The 25,503-nt window shown below is 39.3% G+C and overlaps 1 protein-coding gene across 1 annotated transcript in view; it reads right to left on the bottom strand.

The window, feature by feature from the left end:
• Nucleotides 1-24,116, bottom strand: part of mfsd14a2 (major facilitator superfamily domain containing 14A2) — a 50,263-nt gene extending 26,147 nt beyond the window's left edge. The window contains exons 1-5 of the mRNA XM_061978801.1: nt 23,867-24,116; nt 14,966-15,061; nt 7,969-8,031; nt 2,681-2,808; nt 2,485-2,599 (exon numbers count right to left, since the gene is read on the bottom strand). Coding sequence (XP_061834785.1) covers nt 2,485-2,599; nt 2,681-2,808; nt 7,969-8,031; nt 14,966-15,061; nt 23,867-23,950 — 486 coding nt within the window. The 5' untranslated portion in view covers nt 23,951-24,116. The remainder of the gene's footprint in view (nt 1-2,484; nt 2,600-2,680; nt 2,809-7,968; nt 8,032-14,965; nt 15,062-23,866) is intronic.
• Between the last annotated feature and the right edge of the window lie 1,387 nt (nt 24,117-25,503).

Below are 25,503 nucleotides of genomic sequence, written 5' to 3'. Positions count from 1 at the left end.
CGGTAGGGTATGCTTCTGCCAACACGTCAAACATGCTAACCCAATTGAAGCGGCACCACCCCCAAGTGAACATCGCTTCAACGAAGAGAAAGACGAGCGTGGTGCAAACACAGCTCCCCACCGCATTCAAGCAGCCCCTCCTCGGCGAGTCAGACAGGGCTAAAGCAATAACAAATGCCGTTGGGTGTTTTTATAGTAGCAGATTTAAGACCATATTGCATTAAAAACTAGATTTAGCCCCACTTCTATGGTGGAAGAAGAATGAGCCCATATATCCTCTTACTGCCAAGTTAGCCAGGAACTACCTCCCCATACCCGCTACCTCCGTGCCCAGCGAAAGGGTATTTTCCACAGCTGCAGACATTCTAACCGCAAGCAGGTCTGCTCTTTCTACAGACAATGTGGATAAACTGATTTTTCTAGCAAAAAACATTAAGATTGAGTGAAAGTCACCAGGGTTAAAGGCTGGGGGGAAAAAAGAAAAGTTAATCTGAGGCTGAGTTGACTTGAAACTGTTTAATGTTGCACTTTTTGTATGTAGAAGAAAGGTTTTGTCATTTTTTTTTAATTTGAGCAACTTGAAGCAGTTTAATGTTGCTACTTTATATGTAGAAATGTTGCACTTCTAGAAAGGTTTTAAGAAACCAACTCTGAGCCTTATCTTATTTAGTTTTTATTTTATATATGTTGACCACATGAACCCTGGCAATGGACCCTGTGTGTATATGTATGGTATTGTTATCCTCAGCATTCATGACTGCCTGCTGTTGCACATCAGCCTAGTGGTGGCTCACATCCATCACACACAGAGCTATTTCTATTTTTGGGCAGAATTATTATAGTGTTCCTAATGTTAAAAGGATGAAGCCACTGTTTACAAATTTGGTAAATAAATAACCAGAAAATGTATATTTTGTGGTTTTCTTACTGTACCAAACCGTGACCTCTAAACCGAGGTATGTACCGAACCGAGATTTTTGTGTACCGTTACACCAGGGGTGCTCATTACGTCGATTGCGAGCTACCGGTCGATCGCGGAGGGTGTGTCAGTCGATCACCAGCCAGGCATTAAAAAAATAGTCCTAAAAATGAGCGATCATAAATCTTCACTATGACGTCACTTCCGTCACTTGATTGACATTCACGGCACCCGAAGGTCTTCTGAGATGACGCTGGCTTCTGCCAGGTCATTAAAATTACGACTGGAAGGCGAGAAACACTTTATTTCAACAGACTCTGGCGCCGTACCTGTCGTCAAAACTCCAAAGACCGACTGCACAGTTGCGCTAACAAAATAAGAGTCCCTGAAAGCTGGCGTGCACAAGCTAGTAAGCTACGGAGTTTGCCGACAATGTATTTCTTGTAAAGTGTATACAAAGGAGTACGGAAGCTGGACAAATAAGATGCCAAAAACCAACCACTTTCATGTGGTATTGGACAGAAAGGAGGACTTTTTTTCTCCTCCATTCGAAAATGCGGACATTATCAGCACCACTGTCTGATTCCAATCAATGCAAAAGTAATCAGAATCAGGTAATACACCAACTTATATTCTTGTCTTCATGAAAGAAAGGAATCTATGTGTTAAACATGCTTGTATTATCTTTAAACACCTTTAACTTGTTAACAATATTAACTATATGTGTTAAACATGCTTGCATTATCTTTAAACACCTTTAACTTGTTAACAATATTAACTATATGTGTTAAACATGCTTGTATTATCTTTAAACACCTTTAACTTGTTAACAATATTAACTATATGTGTTAAACATGCTTGCATTATCTTTAAACACCTTTAACTTGTTAACATTAACTATATGTATTAAACATACTTGTATTATCATTAAACACCTTTAATTTATTAACAATATTAACTATATGTATTAAACATTCTTGTATTATCATTAAACACCTTTAATTTATTAACAATATTAACTATGTGTTAAACATGCTTGTATTATCATTAAACACCTTTAACTTGTTAACAATATTAACTACATGTGTTAAACATGCTTGCATTATCTTTAAACACCTTTAACTTGTTAACAAAAACATATATTTCATAAATAAGTAAATATAAATTATATATATGAATGAGGTAGATCCCCACGACTTGATCAATTGAAAAGTAGCTCGCCTGCACAAAAAGTGTGAGCACCCCTGCGTTACACCCTTACCTGCACCAGAGGCATATTTTTTGAAAAAGAGGAATATTACGTTTTAGAAAGACAGGCTGGCAAATTGCCGCCATTACCTTGGAGCAAATGTGCTGCATTCTCTATAAAAACAACCATTAATAGAAATGAGCGGCGGTAGTCTAGAAAACTTGCAAGTTTTGTTAAAACATTTTTTGCGTGCACCCTCACCCAGATTGCGCCCTGGGCACATTGCCCATAGCAAAAACCGTCCCTGATTATTGTGGTTGCTATTAACAATGTTGATATGCTGTACTGGAGTGATGTACCTAATGAGTTTCCTTACCAAGCCGTACGCCGTGCTCCTCTCATGCTCCTGCGTGATGTCGGCCACGTACGCAAAGATGACGGAGAAGGTGACGGCGAACACGCCTGACATGGAAATGACTGCAAAGTACCACCTTGAGAAGAGAAAGCGACTCAGAGCTAAAAATGTGAACACCAAAGGCATCGCATCACTCGCCTGGCGTCGTCACGCTTACCACGGGCTGATCTTCATCAGCGGAATTGGCGCGCACGTGAAGAAGACCGTTAGCAGCAGGAAAGACTTGCGCCCCCACACGTCCGACAAGGCCCCGATGAGGGGAGCACTGAGAAATGACAGAAGACCCTGGAAGACAGGAAGGATAATGGAGGAGGCAATCAACAAAAGACAGGTGCTTGATTAGGACTGTGTAACATAGCTGAAAACTGTATTAAGATACAGGTGTTTTATATTGGTAGAAATAAATAATTATTTATATTTTTTTATGACCTTTCTAAAATAAGGACCAGGAAAAAAATATATTAAATAGCAAACATTTTATTTAAAAGGTAACCTTTCTCTCATTATAATCCCAGGCAAATGGGTACAAGGCACAAGGCACACAGCTGTGCTCTGGCACAGCTTGGTGAGCAAGACTAAGGTAGTAAAACAAGTTTGGGGTATTACTAGGGATGAGTACTGAATTCGGTACTTTTATGGCACCGACCAAATTCCATCTGTACTACTTGGTATCTATTCACGTAAAACCAAACTATGTCATATTTCGATACCTTTATTGCTCGTGCACGCTTCTGGTTGCGCTGTTTTGCTGATTACTCATGCTGCTGCCGTTTCTTATGCCATTTAGGTAGGGGTGTAATGGTACGTGTATTTGTATTGAACCGTTTCGGTACGGGGGTTCCGGTTCGGTTCAGAGGTGTACCGAACGAGTTTCCACACGGACATATTAAGTAGCGTAACGCACGTTGTGTAAACAATGCACACCGAGGCACAAAACACGGCATGTTAGCAGCTAACGGGCTACGATAGACTGACCATACGTCCTCTTTTCACCGGACATGTCCTCTTTTGCGGAGCTGTCCGGGCGGAGTTTCTTAAATGCCTCAAATTTTGAGTTATGGTTGCGTGTATTAACAATGTACGTTCAGGGTTAAGAAGGGGTTAAAAACAAAACAAATTGTGCGCGCAGCAGCATTGGTGAGGGAGGGGCAGAGACAGAGAGAGAGAGAGAGTTATGATAAACGCGCATGCGTCGCCAGGCTCTGCTTTTCATCCATAGATTTATCACATTTAATTCTTTATTATCTATAGCAGGGGTGTCAAAAGTGTGCCCCGGAGGCCATTTGCGGCCCACAGCTAATGTTTTAAAGGCCCACGGCACATTCTAAAAATACTATTAAAATAAACAAAAACATAACAAAAGTGAAATAAAAAAGCTTAAAGGTTAAATGTAATTTAGAAAAAGTGGCAATGTTGACTAATAAAACAAAGCTGGTTTTTTTTCTTTCAAACAGTCATTGCTCAAAACATAATATTGAATCAAAATCAATGTTATTATGAATCACTGACCTATCCAAGGTTCCGATTACTTCACATCAAATATTCCACTAAGAAAATTATTTTTGGTGGAAGATTTTGCAAATTTGGTAAATAAATAACCCAAATATTTATATTTTGTTGTTTTCTTACTGTACCGAAAATGAACCGAACCGTGACCTTTAAACCGAGGTACGTACCGAACCGAAATTTTTGTGTACCGTTACACCTCTACATATTTCGATACCTTTATTGCTCGTGCACGCTTCTAGCTGCGCTGTTTTTTGCTGGCTACTCATGCTGCTGTCGTTTCTTATGCCATTTAGGTGTTGTTTTTTAAGTGTTTCCTAAGTCTATTCTTTTAATTCACGAGCGGCGACAAAGCTGCCACTTTTACTCCAACACCGCAAGGCTGTCCCTCAGTCAATGAGAGCAAACCCACCAGCTGGTCTTTCCCATGATGTGAAAATACAAGTGGCTAGGGCAGAGGTCAGCAACCCACGGCTTTTTAGCACCACCCTAGTGGCTCCCTGGAGCTTTTTCAAAAATGTATGAAAAATGAAAAAGTAAAAAAGATTTTTTGTGTTAATATGATTTCTGTGGGACAACCCTTCCTAACTGTTAGAAAGCCCACTGTTTAATATGTTGGTGTTCATGCTTCACTAATGAGAGTACTTGGCGAGCGCCGTTTTGTCTTACTAATTTCGACGGTCCGTGAACGCAACGTAGTTGTGTGGCCTGTGATGCAGCAGTTTGTTAACATCAGGGGCAGAGGTGGGTAGAGTAGCCAGAAATTGTACTCAAGTAAGAGTACTGTTACTTTAGAGATTTATTACTCAAGTAAAAGTAAGGAGTAGTCACCCAAATATTTACTTGAGTAAAAGTAAAAAGTATGTTGTGAAAAAACTACTCAAGTACTGAGTAACTGATGAGTAACATACACACTCATATCATATCATATATATATATATATATATATATATATATATATATATATATATATTGTATATATATATATATACATTGTGTGTGTATATATATATATATATATATATATATACACATTGATATATACAGTATATAATTTATATGTATTTATTTTGCTGTTTTTGTTTACATGTTAAAGGTGTTTTAATGAATGTACATGCATGTTTAACATAGATTCCTTTCTTTCATGAAGACTAGAATATAAGTTGGTGTATTACATGATTCTGATGACTTGCATTGATTGTAATCAGACAGTAGTGATGATAACGTCCACGTTTTCAAATGGAGGAGAAGAAAAGTTCCTCCTTTCTGTCTAATACCACATGAAAGTGGTGGGTTTTTGGCATCATATTTGTCCAGCTTCCATATTCGTTTTTATACACTTTACAGGAAATATATTGGCGGCAAACTCCGTAGCTTGCTAGCTTGTTTGCGCTGGCTTTCGGAGACTCTTGTTTTGAAAGCGCAGGCGCAATGGAGCGGCACTTTTATTGTGAAGACAGGAACGTCCTCATGTGCGGTCAGTCTTTAGGCTTTTGACGGGATGTACGGTTGAAATAAAGTATATTTTTTCCTTCACACTTTTGATTGATTGATTGAAACTTTTATTAGTATATTGCACAGTACAGTACATATTCCGTACAATTGACCACTAAATGGTAACACCCGAATACGTTTTTCAACTTGTTTAAGTCAGGTCATGTGACCGCCTGGCTCTGTTTGATTGGTCCAATGTCACCAGTGACTGTATCTGATTGGTGGAACGAAGTGAAACGTCACCAGTAAGCAGGCACTTTGAAGGTCCAAAACAAACAAAGCGTGCATTAACAGATCGATAAAAATTAGTAGCGAGTAGCAAGCTGAATGTAGATTAAAGTAGCGGAGTAAAAATAGCGTTAAAGTTGCATTAAAACTACTCTTAGAAGTACAATTTATCCCAAAAGTTACTCAAGTAGATGTAACGGAGTAAATGTAGCGCGTTACTACCCACCTCTGATCAGGGGTGCCCATTCAATCAATTGCGATTGGTGAGGGAGTATGACTCGATCGTGAGGCATTAAAAAAAAAAAGTACACCTAATAATTACTGATCATCAATTTTCACTACGACTTCCGATACTTGGTTGACATTCACGGCACTCGCGGATCTTGCGCGATGACGTTGGCTGCTATGAGGTAGATCACATCAACTTGGTCATTTGATAAGTAGCACACCTGCTCAAAAAGTGTGGGCTCCTCTGGTTTGCATGCATGACTTTCTCCGATGCTGCCACAGAAAGACTAATGTTTTCCAATGTTGTAAAAATGTGTAGAATAAATATTACATTTCGACATTTTTGTCAACAAAGGTTTGCATCAGCCTGCGACATACGTTTCCGTGTCAGGCAGGTGGCTGTTGCAAGCAGATATTCTCAAACATGAACAACATCAAATCCAAATGCAGCACACACCTCACATATAAGAGCTTGCAGTGTAATATGGCTAATATAGACCCTTACATCATGTGTTGCTGTCAATATAAGACTTACATAAGGCTTTTAATTTTTTGCGGCTCCTGACAGATTGTTTTTTTGGTCCAATATGGCTCTTTGAACATTTTTGGTTGTCGAACCCTGGGTTAGGAGAAGACAACGGCGCAGAGGAAGAAGAAAAGGGGAAATAAGGCACCGTGGCTGCGAAGAGGAAACACTGCCGCTGCCTGCTACACACTGATGTCCGATCGCTACAGAAGAAAATGGAGGAGCAAAGTTTGTATTGAGTACAGTAGATAAAACGTGATGGTGTTAATAGAAACATGGCTCCATAAAGATATTTTGCGGACTCTCTCATTGAGTTGGAGCCGTTTCTCTTTCATCCGCGCAGTCGAGGGGGCGTGGCTGGTCTGTATGTGAATGTCAGCTGGTATATAGCACTGACATAAGAAGAAAAAGAGAATTATCGAATATTTTATCAAATGCATTTTAAATTGATATTGATTACGTTTCTATCTCGATATACATTGATATTGTTTTATTGCCCGGCAGGACTAACTTTTCTAGCTAGAACCCAGACTGAATCAAAAATGTGCACATTGTGTGGCGTGACCCTATGCACGAGATGCCCTTGCAATTAGCCATATTTGGAGCACTTCTGCAAGGAAGAGTGGGTACCGGTAAATAAAAATTGCCAAGTGCAGACGATTTCTTGCAGAATGGCTTCAGAGGAAACACGAGTAGCGGAATGACCTAAATCCAATTGAACATATGTGGGGTGACCTAAAAGGGTACATATGTGGGGTGACCTAAAAGGGGTCCAGCACCTGAGATGACACATTTGGAGCACTTTTAAAAATAAAATATCTCCAGTGCTAATATACTCTGACCCAAAAATGCTCTATGTTGTCCTGAAATCAAAAAGTGGTTCAACATTAAAAAATGACATGGATGTAATATCCCAAACTAGCTCGCCTGCAGAAAAAGTGTGAGCACCCCTGCTCTACCCACTACGCCATGATGCCCCTATGTAGACCACAAGGACATTTTAAATGTAGAAGAAAAAATCATAACCTGAACCCTTCAACTCAAACTTAATTGTATGTCATAAATGAGAATTAGAAACTAGTTGAGATCCTGAATTCTATAAATATGTTACGTTTACAGTTAATACATGTGATCGATAAAGACCGATATCACTCATGGAATAGACAACGTAAAACCCTGATCCTAACACTCCTAATATCAACATCACACATAAAATAAAATCTCGACAAGACAAATAGTCAGCCATAAAGATTTAAGACTGTCAAGTTGCATCATGTGGCCAAATGGCCAGCAGGTGTTTTTATCCGATTGATTTGATTGTTTTTTGTACGGTGTCTTTGAGTGCCCCGAAAGGCGCCTTATAAGTAAAATGTATTATTATTATTATTATTAAAAAAAAAAAAAACGATTTTGGCTAGCAAAAAAAATAAAACTGAGATAGGAACTTTTTGAGCATTCCGTACCTTGACGCCGTGGATTAGGCCATTCATCAGGAATGTATGATGAGGGAATGTCTGGTGCAATACCTGGAGAACAAACACAGATAACACAGCATGAAAGCCGTTCATCACATAAACAGCCATTACAGTATGTTCTTTAGCAGGGAGTTACAGATGTTTACTTGTTGTAATATTGCTAAAAACAAATGCAGTAATGTTAAATGTGAAGGAAACAAAAGAAGAAAGGATTCAAGAAGGCATGAGGAGGAACGTGGAGTTAGAAGAAGGAAAAAAAATCAATGATAGTACAGTTCAAAGTCTGGATTGTTAGTGTGCAGATCGTTTGGTTCATTTTTCTGTGCTTCACTCTCTTTGTGACTATTACATTAGCATGGCAGAAACACACGCATGTCTGTCAAGGGTGTGTCTGAAACAAAGTTAAAAATGCCAATTAAAAATTAGAATACCAAACAATTGGATGCGGGTAAGACTTGGAGACGTGGCTAAGAAGGCCTTGCACTATCCTGAGACTGACTGAGTGGATTATGTTACCCCTGGATACTAATGAAGCAAAAAGCATGAGTGGAGAAGTGCAGCGTTTCCTTTGCATTAATACACAACCTCTGATTGGTGCACAGGCAACATCATACCACCACTCCCCCAAGGGAGTGTGAGGGCAACAAATACCCGACCACTGATGCAAGCTAAGAAAGCCTTGTGTTGGAAGGCATGGAAAAACATCTCTGCATTGTCTGCAATCACATAGATATCTCCAAAGGATTCTTCCTATGTAAAATTGACGTTTTAACCATGTTTTGACAATATGTGGCCCTAGAGCTTGTTTAGGAGCCCCAAACGTGACATAAATGAATAATCTCCATCACTATTGAGAGAAAAGGCGCTCACAGAGTCCTTTTTGAGGTTCATGACATGAATGATGCCGCTAAGCCTTGGCCGATGACAAATTTTACTGAACTATATTGTCCCACAAATTATTGCCGATAAAACGATATTATCGTCAGCATTATTTTGTGACCAAATTAAACACTAATGTAATCATAATGTATACTAATAATAACACAAGTAATCTTTTAAAAAGGATATCAACTTCAGTGTTTCCCACACATTCATTTATTTGTGGCGGCCCGCCACGAAAGAATTACGTCCGCCACAAATGGATTTTTCGGCTTTTGACTCGCTCGACCGCTCATAAAAGCAATGGGACTGTCTGTGAATGTTGCTTGTAGTTACAACTCCGGTGCAGTAGGTGGCGGTAGCCTACTATGCATTGTAACTCCGCCAATAGCACTTAATTCACCTGGTGGGCCAGAAGAAGAAGAAGACGAAGAAGAAGAGGGACGGATGGACGGACGGGATCAAAATACTCGCCGGCTACTTTTCATAATGATGGCGCTTCCTATGTTTCTACCTCAAATGTCCAAAAGCTGCTGAAAGCCTTGATCCAGGATGCCATGGGGAAAAAAACTTAAATGGTGCCTTTTGGCGATAGTTAGCAGCTTGGTGGCTCATAGCGTGGTAGCATTGCTTCATTTTTACAGGTGTTATAGGTAGATAGGTTATAGCTGCATCGCTCGCGGCTCGTCATATATTTAATGTTAATCCGCGATTTCACCGAGCGTTTCACCGACGAGCTAACGTGTCCAGGTTATAGCCCTGTTGTCAATAAACACACGTGGACTGAAGCTAAATTGTCCACTGTCCACTGCAGCATGTGAATGCAATGAAAAGAATAAAATCTGAGTCAACCAGCTGTTAAAATGTTGTCCAGGTTAATGTTTTGGCCATTAAAGGCCCTTCATTTCAAGATTTCAACTGTGATCGGGCTTTAAACAGGTGGCTGACCTGTTCAGATGGGTGTAACTGCTACTGGTCAAATAATGTGAAATAGCATTTAATTTTACATGTATGCAATGCCATTTAAATGTAATTATAGATGATAATAATAATAATAATAATTACTGTGTAGTGTTGTAAATAGTCAACGGGAAGGATTTTAGTAAGATATAAGCCATGAGCACTACACAGCCAGAAAAAAACCTAGGCAGGACAAGTAAAAATATTGGGGCAAGTAGATTTGAGAAGTCAGGCAAGTAGAAAAAAACCTTAACGTTGAACCCTGCATGTGTTGAGCTGCTGCCGCTTAAGGTTAGACGGCACTGTACATAGAGCGGTTCTGCTCGTTAGTAATAAATTCTAATGTTGGATGTTCACTCCTTCACACAGATGAGTATAGAAAAATATTTTCAACGGCCGAAAAGGGCTCGACTTGGAGAGGAGGTAGGTGCGACCTGTTCAGCAGCAGCAGGAGGAGGAGGAGGAGGTTGACTGACTGTGGCAGGACACCTCTGCCTCTGTTTCACTTCATGTTGCTGGTAAATAATATGGTTGTAGTAGTAGGCTAAAGTTAAATTATTTAGTATTCACTAATTAAAGGGGCAGAGCTTTAAGAGACATTTTAGCTTTTATATTTTATAAGATATATTTTTTGTAAGAACCACAATTAATAAATATATTTCAGTGAATAACTAATTGTTCAAATCTGTATATAAATATGTACATAAAATGTTGTGATTATATTCCAACTCCGCGTTCTTCTTGGTCATCGGCGCTGCCGCTGCCGCCGCCGCCGCCGCCGCCGCCACCCCCCGACCACACCACCACAAATAGATGCCTGTCCTGTGGGAAACACTGAACTTATTTGTAATCTTGCTATTATATTGCAATTGGCAGGTAACTTCCATCCATCCATTTTCTACCGCTTATTCCCTTTGGGGTCGCGGGGGGTGCTGGAGCCTATGTCAGCTACAATCGGGCGGAAGGCGGGGTACACCCTGGACAAGTCGGCAGGTAACTTAGTTATCCTAAATAAATAAATAAAAAATTAAAATGAACCCATTTCTGCAAGCAAAAATGTGACAAATAAATATTGAACATCTTAAAGTGTATTTTTTTCCCAGTTGGAAAAATTAGTATGGGCGTTTTTTGTTGTTGTTGCCATCACGGCATTCATTCTTGCTCGTTCGTCTCGTGTTGATGGGCCCGTAGCGCCCATTCAGTTTGAAGTCGAAATACTACAACAGGACATTTGTCTGTATAATTATATTTTTTCATCTTAATTTTTGTTATTTTGCAGAACTTCTCACTAGCGAGTCGCTAGTAGGAAGTCGATGTCTGTTAATCCTGTAAACCAGTGGTCCCCAACCACCGGGGCGCGGCCCGGTACCAGTTCGTGGATGGATTGGTACCGGGCTGCACAAGAAATTAAAGAATAAATAAATAAATACATTTAAAAAAACTTTTTATTTTTATTAAATCAACATAAAAAAAAGATACTTACAATTAGTGCACCAACCCAAAAAACCTCCCTCCCCCATTTATTCACTCATACTCACACTCACTCGCACAAAATTGTTGTTTCTCTCGGTTATTATTATTTCTGGTTCCTACATTATATATCAATATAGATCAATACAGTCTGCAGGGATACAGTCCGTAAGCACACATAATTGTATTTTTATATGACCAAAAAATAAATAAATAAATAAAAACATACCTCCCCCCCCAATCTTGTTTATATGACAAGACCAATTCAATTGATGATTTATGGTTAACCCTGATAGCTCAGTTTTATGCATCTGCTCCAAAGGAATACATTTAAAGTAAGTGACAGAGGCTGTACATTTTTTTATGTATGTTTATGGCCCAGAATCATGTATTTTGTTTTACTGTTATTTAGTACACGCCCATTACTGTCAACAAAACCGGATAAACAGTCCAGTTCACATTGCAGTACATTGTAGTAAACTATTTGTATTTGGTCCGACTTACTGTATTAGCTCAAAACTTTGCAATATTGTTTAATGTCAGCCATTGTTTTACAAGAAGATTCACTCCATAGTGGTAACCGTGGTAAACTACTATGGTAGCGACTACTGCTCCTGGGGTAGAATGACTGTTTTATGGCTGCCACCCCTGAAAAAAAGTGTGGACACGCCACTGGTCCACAGGTATAACTCGGATATGGATGCAACGATTAGTCGACATTGTCGATAAATGTTGACAATTATATTTGTATGATTACTAGGGGTGTAACGGTACGTGTATTTGTATTGAACCGTTTCGGTACGGGGGTTCTGGTTCGGTTCGGAGGTGTACCGAACGAGTTTCCACACGAACATATTAAGTAGCGTAACGCACGTTGTGTAAACAATGCACACCGAGGCACAACACACGGCACGCTAGCAGCTAACGGGCTAGGATAGACTGACCATACGTCCTCTTTTCACCGGACATGTCCTCTTTTGCGGAGCTGTCAGGGCGGAGTTTCTTAAATGCCTCAAATGTCCGGCATTCTGAGTTAGGGTTGCGTGTATTTTCAATGTACGTTCAGGGTTAAGAAGGGGTTAAAAACAAAACAAATTGTACGCGCAGCAGCATTGGTGAGAGAGGGGCAGAGACAGAGAGAGAGAAAGAGAGAGTTATGATAAACGCGCATGCCTCGCCAGGCTCTGCTTTTTATCCATAGATTTATCACATTTTAATTTTTTATCTATAACAGGGGTGTCAAAAGTGTGCCCCGGAGGCCATTTGCGGCCCACAGCTAATTTTTTAAAGGCCCACGGCACATTCTAAAAATACTATTAAAATAAACAAAAACATAACAAAAGTTAAATAAAAAAGCTTAAAGATTAAATGTAATTTAGAAAAAGTTGCAATGTTGACTAATAAAACAAAGCTGTTTTTTTTTCTTTCAAACTGTCGTTGCTCAAAACATAATATTGAATCAAAATCAATGTTATTATGAATCATTGACCTATCCAAGGTTCCCATTACTTCACATCAAATATTCCACTAAGAAAAATATTTTTGGTGGAAGATTTTGCAAATTTGGTAAATAAATAACCAAAAAATTTATATTTTGTTGTTTTCTTACTGTACCGAAAATGAACCGAACCGTGACCTCTAAACCGAGGTACGTACCGAACCGAAATTTTTGTGTACCATTACACCCCTAATGATTATATAGTTAAGATGTCATCGCTTATGTTAGTCCAGGCGGAAGTGGGTCACTCGTCATCAACATCGCCAGTGATAACATGTAATGTGTAAGAATATTTCCTCTTATTCTTGTTAAAAATATGAATGAATCATTTTGCAAAGCGGACCTAGTTTTTATTGCAGTACATCTGTGATACGCGAGCATTTAAAGCGGAGACATTTTGTCGGACGTCTGGAGGGAGGATGTGGTCTCAACCGCGGTAAGAGTTTTAGCTTCTACCTTGCAAGCCAACTGACAAGAGTGAGACAAAGTTGTGTGAAAAATAACTCGAACTATCATTTTAGCCAAAATCAGCCAGCTAAACCTTGTCTACATAAATTCAAGTACGTTTTAAAGCAGCGTCAATTTGCAATGCCCTAAAAAAACACACTAACAAATGTGAACCGCGCACGTGCACACACACGCACCAATGCGGCGGTATCATAAGATTAAACATACAATGTATTACCGTATTTTCCGCACTATTAGCCGCACCTAAAAACCACAAATTTACTCAAAAGCTGACAGTGCGGCTTTTAACCCGGTGCGCTTTATATATGGATTAATATTACGATTCATTTTCATAAAGTTTCGATCTCGCAACTTCGGTAAACAGCCGCCATCTTTTTTCCCGGTAGAACAGGAAGCGCTTCTTCTTCTACGCAAGCAACCGCCAAGGTAAGCACCCGCCCGCCCGCGTAGAAGAAGAAAAAGCGCGCGGATATACCATACGTTTCATTTCCTTTGTGTGTTTACATCTGTAAAGACCACAAAATGGCTCCTACTAAGCGTCAGGGATCCGGTTCATGAAAAGACGCAATCTCTCCATCCGCACACGGATTACTATTTCACAGCAACTGATATTCCTGTGAACCGCACTGTGGATACAACGGGAGCACGTACGGTGAATATTCGCACCACAGGGAATGAGAAGTCATCCTTCACTGTGGTTCTAGCTTGCCATGCTAATGGCCAGAAACTTCCACCCATGGTGATATTCAAAACGAAGACCTTGCCAAAAGAGACCTTTCCAGCCGGCGTCATCATAAAAGCTAACTCGAAGGGATGGATGAAGAAAAGATGAGCGAGTGGTTAAGGTAAGTTTAAGTTTACGCGAAGAGGCCGGGTGGCATTTTTCACGCAGCTCCGTCCATGTTGATATACGTATGTTTGTGATTGCACATTTGCGTACATTTTGGGAGTGAACAGAGTTGTTAGAACGCTGGTTTTTAATATATTATTAAAGTTTGACTGACCTATCTGACTGTTTTTGACATTCCTTTAGCGCAGTTAGATGCGGCTTACAACACCGGGCGGCTTATAGGTGGACAAAGTTTTGAAATATGCCGTTCATTGAAGGCGCGGCTTTTAACCCAGGGCGCCTTATGGTGCGGAAAATACGGTACACTACTGAATTGGGGTCTTATGGCCGCTTATGTGGACACTTATACTGCCATCTGGTGGTGTCAGAAGAGTATAACATACAATGGAATTTGGAAAAAAAAAAGTGTAAAAATAAGAATTAGCATGTCACTAAACATGAAGTACACGTTTGTGTACTTATGGACTAAGTACATCATATCAAAAGATGATCCTTAGTTTTTACTCTAATTAGGGTCCAATAAGCCCAAATAGCAAAGAGAAATTAAAAAAGCATGTAAACAAACAGCTTGGGCCTTAAATTTAAGCACATGGCTAATTTCAACCGGATTTTACTATTTAAAAAGGGGTTGTAGCCTGGATGTGGTCTGTGCCTGCCATGTCAAGCCAATTGCACGTTGATTGCAATGTAACCAATAAACGTGCTCAGCTTTATGCATCTGAATTTTTTACTGGCGTACCTACTTTTCTGGATTTGAACGACCGTCTATTTTTAGTTGGAACACCAGGCAACTCTAATTGCATGACGTCTGAGATGCCTCAAGTCCTGTGTGGGGGGTGTGGAGGTGGACAAGGACTTACCGAGAGCATTGGGGTGGTGAGCAGGCCCCATGCGAAAAACTCCAGGAAGATGACCACCACGGCATGGTAAACACTGGGCTCACCAATTCCCTGAGGCTACAGGCAGAAGATGGGAGAACATAATTAAGTTATTATTTTGTGGCTTTTCTGTTGATAAACGTATGACGGCCACAGCTTGACTCTAGAACAGACTATTTTAGCTCCATTACTTCCCAAACAGTTTAAATATCAAACGGGTTAGAGGTTCCGTTGTTTATGGATGATCTCGTTCCTCCAAGTCCATTGAATTCAACCGGACTGTTTGGTTTGTCTAAAAAGACGTTTTGCCTCTCAACCAGGTATTCTTCATTGATTGATTGATTGAGACTTTTATTAGTAGATTGCACAGTACAGTACATATTCCGTACAATTGACCACTAAATGGCAACACCCGAATAAGTTTTTCAACATGTTTAAGTCGGGGTCCAAGTTAATCAATCCATGGTACAAATATATACTATCAGCATAATACAGTCATCACACAAGTTAATCATCAGAGTATATACATTGAATTATTTACATTATTTACAATCCGGGGGGTGGGATGTGGAGGGGTTAGGTTTGGTTGATATCAGCACTTCAGTCATCGACAATTATATCATCTGAGAAATGGACATTGAACGGTGTAGGTCTGACTTCGTAGGATATGTACAGTGAGCAGTGAACAATCAGTTCATGCTCATATGTTAGGCCCAATCCGAATTCCCCGCTTCGTCTTAACCCTCCCCCTTGGCTTTTAAACCAGCTATTTTTAGCAAAATGTATTGGAACTTGATTGTTTTAAAAAGCAATTTAAAAAAAATACAACAAAGTGGCAAAGGTTGAACTTCTGAACAAAACCATAGGTGTCATTCATATGAAAATCAACAATTAAGCTTACGACTTACAATTGTAGACTTCTCTTTAGTTCATGCCTTCGTTTTGAACAAGCTTAGCGTAATGTGGGAAATTTCCCCACCTCCTTCGATATCATACCGGCCAACTTTTGAAATCAGAAAAACCTAGTAGCCAGGGTCCAGGGGCCGCAGGCCCTGGTAGGTCCAGGACAAAATCCTGGTGGGGGGTTCAGGTTCGCCCCCCGACGCAAAATGATTATTGGCATTCAGACAGGTTAAAATGTTGCTAAAACCATCACTTTTCTATCAGTCACAGTGACATTTCAAAACAAAAATATTACAGCAAAAATCATATGGGTTGATTGACATGTTTATTCTGTAAGCTAACTTCAATAGTTTGAAATTATTTTAACAGTTAATGCCAGTTATCCTGTCAACATTTCACAAGACTTCAATTTGTTAATTGAAAGTATAAACAGTATAAACACTTTTTACAGTAAACAAATGGTAAAACAGTACTAAACAATTCCACTAAAAAAAAATTGGTGTCATTATTAACTTTCTGTCCAAGCTTGTATAATCTACTGCCTTGTTCAATTGTAAAAAATATTCTGTGCCTAAAATTCACATTTCTATCACAATTATCATACTGTAAACATGGTAAGCTAACTTCATTAAAATTAATAGTCCTGTCAATAGCATGGAATTACAATTCAAATATATTTTTTTTGTAAGCCTTTCAAAAGAATTCAAAATATGAAAAATTAATGAAAATTAATTTAAGCCATCAGACACTTGAAAAGTGGCACATCACATCTCTAATGTAATCATTTTAACTTTTCAACAGAAATAGCACTGCAAAAATATTAAGGACATACTTCTGTATTTTGGTAGTTATGCTGTCAACATTTAACAAGATTTCTTCAACTTGGACTTGAAAGCATAAATAGTATAAACACTTTTAACAGTATAACAGTACTAAACAATTCCAATAGATAACATTGGTGTCATTACCTTTTTGTGGCTAAAATCCGAAAAACGTTGAAAGTTTTCCACTTGTATCGCTAGCAACGGCATTAGACTTGTGTTCTTTTGTCCCAACGTGGTCTTTTACATCGCTAATTCCTCCGTGTCCGATCGAAAAATCTTGTCTGCACAAGGTGCAATTCGCGTAGTTTTCACCCTTTTTGGAACGGATAATTATTCCCGGATAGGCTTTTGAATATTCTTCACGGAATGACTGCAGTTTTCTTTTCGGTTTAAGACTCGTTTGCGATTTTTCTCCGGCTGATTCCATGATCGTTCGCTCGTTTGGAAACAATGGCAACAGGTGCCTCGTGCTTGGCAGCGGTGCTATAAATAGCCTCGCGCATGGCATTCGGAATGGCTCGATAGGAAGTTACGGGAAGCAGTGTCGATTGTCATTGTTGTTACGCGATTTCGTGAATAAAACTTTTTTTTTTAAATATTTTTTTTTAATTAATGAAAAACCGTATTTTTTATCACTGCAACCGTAACCCGGAATAGGTTGATGAAAACCGTACTAATTACGGGAAAAAAAACGGAGTAGTTGGCAGGTATGCGATATCTAGGTAGATCCCCGAGCTTACCGTACTTTGTTTCGTACGGTTGAACAAATCCTCCTTACCCGACTGAGAAATCGGACACCACTTGATTGACGTGAACGTGCAACACCAAGTTTTAAGGGCTAAAACAAGAGAGAAGGGGGAGTAATCGGATTGGGACTAAGATTGGTCAGTTCTAGTTCCACTGTTGTTCAAAACGACACATAGCAAACAAATCTTTTTGGGTCTAAATCAGCCATAATCACTTATCTCATGAAAGCAACTCCGCAGATAGGAAGCAAATATGACAGCCAGCCTGACACCGTGTTACCGTCTTGTTTACATAAGTTGCAACATCCGCACTAACAAAAATGTGGACGCCTTTTCCACGGCTCTTTAGAAACAACAATGATTGGAAGCGAGGGCCCCCCTTGGACTCGTGCCACATTTTACTTGCACACACGGCACTGTGAGCGCTCTCTCGCAGTGAATAATATAAGCCCTTGGGGTTCTTTTTCATTAGGATCTTCAGACCTGGTCATCTTTCTTCAGCATGTGTGACTTAGCAGGCCAGCTGGAGACACCTCACTGTTAGAACAACCTGGCCATAGTCTCTGGCAACAGCTTAGTTCTTTAGACAGTACATCACTGTTTTTTTAACCTTTTCTGGGCCAAGGCACATTTATTTCATTGGAATAAATCTCCAGGCACACCACCAGCAGAAAACATTTAAAAAAATTAAATTTAGCAGATGATATTGACAGTAAAAAGTTGTTCTCGCAATTGTTGGATATGAATTCAAACCATAACCAAGCATGCATCACTATAGCTTATTAATTATTTTGACTTTTTTGGTGTTTTCCTGTGTGTAGTGTTTTAGTTTTTGTCTTGCGCTCCTATTTTGTTGTTGATTGTCATGTCATGTACGGATGTACTTTGTGGACGCCGTCTGCTGCTCCACACGCTGTAAGTCTTTGCTGTCGTCCAGCGTTCTGTTTTTGTTTATTTTGCAGCCAGTTCAGTTTTAGCTTCGTTTTGCATAGCCATCCCTAAGCTTCAATGCTTTTTTTTAGCGGCACGTGCCTTTTGTTTATTTTTGGTTTAAGCATTAGATACCTTTTTACCTGCACGCTGTCGTCTGCATATGGTGATCAAGACAAACCATGTTCCCGACATCTACAAAGCAATTAGCTACCTGCTGCCACCTACTGATATGGAAGAGAATAACACGGTTACTCTGTCGAGCTCTTGACAGTAGACACTCAACTACGGCACATTTGCAGATTATTATTACCGTATTTTTCGGACTATAAGTCGCAGTTTTTTTCATAGTTTGACCGGGCTCCAGTGCGACTTATATATGTTTTTTTCCTTCTTTATTATGCATTTTGGCCGGTGCGATTTATACTCCGAAAAATACGGTACTGGTTTGCATAAATAGGTGAAATTATATAATGTCCCACGGCACACCAGACTGTATCTCACGGCACACAGTGGTTGAAAAACACTGCCCCAGTGTGTGAATGTTGTCTATCTGTGTTGGCCCTGTGATGAGGTAGCGACTTGTCCAGGGTGTACCCCGCCTTCCGCCCATGTGCAGCTGAGATAGGCTCCAGCACCCCCCCCCCCGCCCCCCTGCGAGCCCGAAAGGAACAAGTGGTAGAAAAATGGATGGATGGATATATATATAAAGACATATGGTAATAACTTGAAGTAAATAATGAAGATTAAAAACTAATTACAAACCAAAAGATTAAAAAACAACAAAAAAATTACTAAGAGCTTACCTTTTTTACATTTGCATATTATGTACCGTATTTTTCGGAGTATAAGTCGCACGGCCAAAAATGCATAATAAAGAAGGAAAAAAACATATATAAGTCGCACTGGAGTATAAGTCGCATTTTTTGGGGACATTTATTTGATAAAAGCCAACACCAAGAAGACATTTTAAAGGCAATTTAAAATAAATCAAGAATAGTGAACAACAGGCTGAATAAGTGTACGTTATATGAGGCATAAATAACCAGCTGGTATGTTAACATAACATATTATAGTAAGAGTCATTCAAATAACTATAACATATAGAACATGCTATACGTTTACCAAACAATCTGTCACTCCTAATCGCTAAATCCCATGAAATCTTATACGTCTAGTCCAGGGGTGCTCATTACGTCGATCGCGAGCTACCGGTCGATCTCGGAGGGTGTGTCAGTCGATCACCAGCCAGGCATTAAAAAAATAGTCCTAAAAATGAGCGATCATAAATCTTCACTATGACGTCACTTTCGTCACTTGATTGACATTCACGGCACCCGAGGGTCTTCTGAGATGACGCTGGCTGCTGCCAGCTCATTAAAATGACCGACTGGAAGGCGAGAAACACTTTATTTCAACAGACTCTGGCGCCGTACCTGTCGTCAAAACTCCAAAGACCGACTGCACAGTTGCGCTAACAAAATAAGAGTCTCAGAAAGCTGGCGTGCACAAGCTAGCAAGCTACGGAGTTTGCCGACAATGTATTTCTTGTAAAGTGCATACAAAGGAGTACGGAAGCTGGACAAATAAGATGCCAAAAACCAACCACTTTCATGTGGTATTGGACAGAAAGGAGGACTTTTTTCTCCTCCATTTGAAAATGCGGACATTATCAGCACCACTGTCTGATTCCTATCAATGCAAGTCATCAGAATCAGGTAATACACCAACTTATATTCTTGTCTTCATGAAAGAAAGGAATCTATATGTGTTAAACATGCTTGCATTATCTTTAAACACCTTTAACTTGTTAACAATATTAACTATATGTGTTAAACATGCTTGCATTATCTTTAAACACCTTTAACTTATTAACAATATTAACTATATGTATTAAACATGCTTGTATTATCTTTAAACACCTTTAAGTTGTTAACAATATTAACTATATGTATTAAACATGCTTGCATTATCATTAAACACCTTTAATTTTTTAACAATATTAACTATATGTGTTAAACATGCTTGCATTATCATTAAACACCTTTAACTTGTTAACAATATTAACTATATGTATTAAACATTCTTGTATTATCATTAAACACCTTTAATTTTTTAACAATATTAACTATGTGTTAAACATGCTTGTATTATCATTAAACACCTTTAACTTGTTAACAATATTAACTATATGTATTAAACATTCTTGTATTGTCATTAAACACCTTTAATTTTTTAACAATATTAACTATGTTAAACATGCTTGTATTATCATTAAACACATTTAACTTGTTAACAATATTAACTATATGTATTAAACATACCTGTATTATCATTAAACACCTTTAATTTTTTAACAATATTAACTATATGTATTAAACATGCTTGCATTATTATTAAACACCTTTAACTTGTTAACAAAAACATATATTTCATAAATAAGTAAATGTAAATTATATATATGAATGAGGTAGATCCCCACGACTTGATCAATTGAAAAGTAGCTCGCCTGCAGAAAAAGTGTGAGCACCCCTGGTTTAGTCTCTTACGTGAAGGAGATAAATAATATTATTTGATATTTTACGCTAATGTGTTAATAATTTCACACATAAGTTGCTGCTGAGTATAAGTCGCACCCCCGGCCAAACTATGAAAAAAACTGCGACTTATAGTCCGAAAAATACGGTATATATGATTAATGTTGACATGACATGCACCTGGGGATAGGTTGATTGTCAACACTAAAAGGGCGTTAGTGTGTGAATGTGAGTGTGAATGTTGTCCATCTGTGTTGCCGACTTGTCCGGGGTGTACCCCGCCTTCCGCCGATGTGCAGCCGGGATAGGCTCCAGCACCCCCCCGCGAGCCCGAAAGGGACAAGTTGTAGAAAACGGATGGATGGATATATATATAAAGACATATGGTAATAACTTGAAGTAAATAATGGGGGGACGGCGTGGCGCAGTGGAAGAATGGCCGTGCACGACCTGAGGGTCCCTGGTTCAATCCCCACCTAGTACCAACATCGTCATGTCCGTTGTGTCCTGAGCAAGACACTTCACCCTTGCTCCTGATGGGTGCTGGTTAGCGCCTTGCATGGCAGCTCCCCCCATCAGTGTGTGAATGGGTAAATGTGGAAGTAGTGTCAAAGCGCTTTGAGTACCTTGAAGGTAGAAAAGCGCTATACAAGTATAACCCATTTATCATTTATCATTTAATGAAGATTACAAACCAAAAGATTAAAAAACAACAAAAAAATTACTAAAAGCTTACCTTTTTTACATTTGCATATTATGTACCGTATTTAGTAGTATAAGTCGCTCCGGAGTATAAGTCACACCGGCCGAAAATGCATAATAAAGAAGGAAAAAAACATATATAAGTCGCATTTTTGGGGGAAATGTATTTGATAAAAGCCAACAGCAAGAATAGACATTTGAAAGGCAATTTAAAATAAATAAAGAATAGTGAACAACAGGCTGAATAAGTGTACGTTAAATAAATAACCAACTGTTATGTTAACGTAACATATTATGGTAAGAGTCATTCAAATAACTATAACATATAGAACATGCTATACGTTTACCAAACAATCTGTCACTCCTAATCGCTAAATCCCATGAAATCTTATACGTCTAGTCCAAGGGGCCGGCAACCTGCGGCTCTAGAGCCGCATGCGGCTCTTTAGCGCCGCACTAGTGGCTCTCTGGAGCTTTTTCAAAAATGTATGAAAAATGGAAAAAGATGAGGGGAAAAAAATATATTTTTTGTTTTAATATGGTTTCTGTAGGAGGACAAACATGACACAAATCTCCCTAATTGTTATAAATCACACTGTTTATATTAAACATGCTTCACTGATTCGAGTATTTGGCGAGCGCCGTTATGTCCTACTAATTTTGGCGGTCCTTGAACTCACCTTAGTTTGTTTACATGTATAACTTTCTCCGACTTTCTAGGACGTGATTTATGCCAAATCTTTTTCTGTCTCATTTTGACCACCAAACTTTTAACGTTGTGCATGAATGCACAAATGTGAGTTTTGTTGATGTTATTGACTTGTGTGGAGTGCTAATCAGACATATTTGGTCACTGCAAGCTAATTGATGCTAACATGCTATTTAGGCTAGCTATATGTACATATTGCATCATTATGCCTCATTTGTAGCTATATTTGAGCTCATTTAGTTTCCTTTAAGTCCTCTTAATTCAATGTATATCTCATGACACACTATCTGTATGTAATATGGCTTTTAGTTTTTTGCGGCTCCAGACAGATTTGTTTTTGTATTTTTGGTCCAATATGGCTCTTTCAACATTTTAGCTTGCCGACCCCTGGTCTAGTCTCTTACGTGAATGAGATAAATAATATTATTTGATATTTTTACGCTAATGTGTTAATAATTTCACACATAAGTCGCTCCTGAGTATAAGTCGCACCCCCGGCCAAACTATGAAAAAAAACTGCGACTTATAGTCCGAAAAATACGGTATATATGATTAATGTTGTAAATACACATCTTTATAAGACATGCACCTGGGGATAGGTTGATTGTCAACACTAAAAGGGCGTTAGTGTGTGAATGTGAGTGTGAATGTTGTCTATTTGTGTTGCCGACTTGTCCAGGGTGTACAAGTGCAGCCGGGATAGGCTCCAGCACCCCCTGCCAACCCAAAAGGGACAAGCGGTAGTAAATGGATGGACGGACTATTTCGGTATAGTGTGCATACAGTTAGAACAAAATAATTCATACAGAAACATGAAAGTCAAAACAGCAGCACGTTCAAAGCCATTCATATAAACAAAACGACAGTGTTTGTACACTAAAATTGATGTCGGTTACCTTACGTCGTCTTTTCGGGTGCACTTTGGGGACTTCTAGCACTACTAACGGAAAACTGCGCGAAGACATGACTTTGTTTTGACAGCAATTATGCTAAGCTAACACGCTAATATCAAAACAAAACCGGACCATTGTGAAATTAAATCAGTTGAAATCATTCGTATAATGTTAAGGGTTCCCTTATGTAAGAAAAGTCTTAATAATAATGTCCAGGTAATAAGTTCGAATCGACAAAAGAATGTAAGAGAACTCGGCGTTGATTAGCCAGCTAAAGTTAACTGGGCGCCTGTGGGCTTGCTTTTATTTTTTTGGTTTTTTTTGTACCCATTATTAGTCTCACGTTTGTCTGCACTTGGCTAAACATTAACCCGAGAAGGGGGTGAGGCAGGCGGTGGATGTGCGTGGAAAAAAAGCCCACGCCAGTTAGCAGAGATGACGTGTAAAGCAATGGACGCACAAGGCCGCTGACTAGCATTAGCTCGCTAGCTCCAACGCCAGGCTGACGGTTAACATTAGGTGAGCGGATAAATATGTCAACAAAGAATAAACAAGTGTCGATGGCTTAAAACGACATATATATTATATATTATATATATATTAGCGGAGTTATCAAAGGTGAATACGTATTTAACTCACACTTCCTCCATCTTTTATTATAATTTTCTTGGCCAGGAGAATGCTGCGGTTCAGCCGCTTCTTCTTCTTTTTCTCCCCCGTCATTGTTAACTTATGTCCATCCTTGAGCGTCAGCGGGTCATGGCGGCGACTAACAAACGTCAAATAATCACAAATGTCGCCAGTTCATCTTCGTCCAACTAACTAAAGATGATCATTTCTCATCTCTCGCCTCGCTTCAAAAGCCTTCTCTCTCTTTTTCCGGAACCAAACTAAGCTCCGCCCCCCCCCTCTCGCAATACAAAGGCCGCTGACAATTGGGCACGTTCAGTAAGACGTCTTCTGATTGGCTCAAAGGAAATCAGCGGCTTTGGCTTGGCGGGCAAAGCAGCAACGAGACGGAAATGCCATATATGGCAAGGAACGTTCTTTTCCTAAAGTTACATAAAAAAAATAGTGTGAGAGTCCAGTCCATAGTGGATCTAACATAATATTGGGAAAGTCCAGAGAAAACATGAAACTGCTACAGGAAAATACCAAAAAAAGAAAAAAAGCCACCAAAATAGGAGCGCAAGACAAGAAGTAAAACGCTACACACAGGAAAACAGCAAAAAAAAGTCCAAATAAGTCAGGGCGTGATGTGACAGGTGGTGACAGTACACCTACTTTGAGACAAGAGATATATTGATGCATGCTTGGTAATCATACTTGCCAACCTTGAGACCTCCGATTTCGGGAGGTGGGGAGGTGGGGGCGTGGTCGGGGGCGTGGTTAAGAGGGGAGGAGTGTATTGACAGCTAGAATTCACCAAGTCAAGTATTTCATACATTATATATATATATATATATATCCATCCATCCATCCATTTTCTACCGCTTATTCCCTTCGGGGTCGCGGGGGGCGCTGGAGCCTATCTCAGCTACAATCGGGCGGAAGGCGGGGTACACCCTGGACAAGTCGCCACCTCATCGCAGGGCCAACACAGATAGACAGACAACATTCACACTCACATTCACACACTAGGGCCAATTTAGTGTTGCCAATCAATTTATCCCCAGGTGCATGTTTTTGGAGGTGGGAGGAAGCCGGAGTACCCGGAGGGAACCCACGCAGTCACGGGGAGGACATGCAAACTCCACACAGAAAGATCCCGAGCCCGGGATTGAACCCAAGACTACTCAGGACCTTCGTATTGTGAGGCAGATGCACTAACCCCTCTGCCACCGTGAAGCCCCGGATCATTTTTTTTTTCTTCTTAATATATATTGTTATTTGCTGAAGTATATATTTTATATACTATGTTTTATTTAATTAATTTAATTGAGACTATTTTATGCTTTATTTACCTTTTCATTATTATTATTACTATTTTAGTTATTATTATTATTATTATTATTTCCACATTAAGAATATATAATTGAATTGAGTGAGCACTGACGCTCGGAGCTGTGGAGAGAGATCGTTTTTGCCGTGGACTGTGTGTGACGCCCCGTTGTTTTTGTTTCTATTCAAAAAAGGTGAATAAACCCTCCATGATTCAACTCCTGAGTGTGCGCCTCACTACAAGATACACAACGCAGAACAGTGACTGTTACATATACATACATACATATATACATATATATATATATATATATATATACATATATATATATATA

Source organism: Nerophis lumbriciformis, linkage group LG19 (assembly GCF_033978685.3).
Source record: "Nerophis lumbriciformis linkage group LG19, RoL_Nlum_v2.1, whole genome shotgun sequence".
NCBI classification, from domain to species: Eukaryota; Metazoa; Chordata; class Actinopteri; order Syngnathiformes; family Syngnathidae; genus Nerophis; species Nerophis lumbriciformis.
Note: the sequence above shows the minus strand (reverse complement) of the source record. Positions and strands in the feature narration are given on the sequence as shown.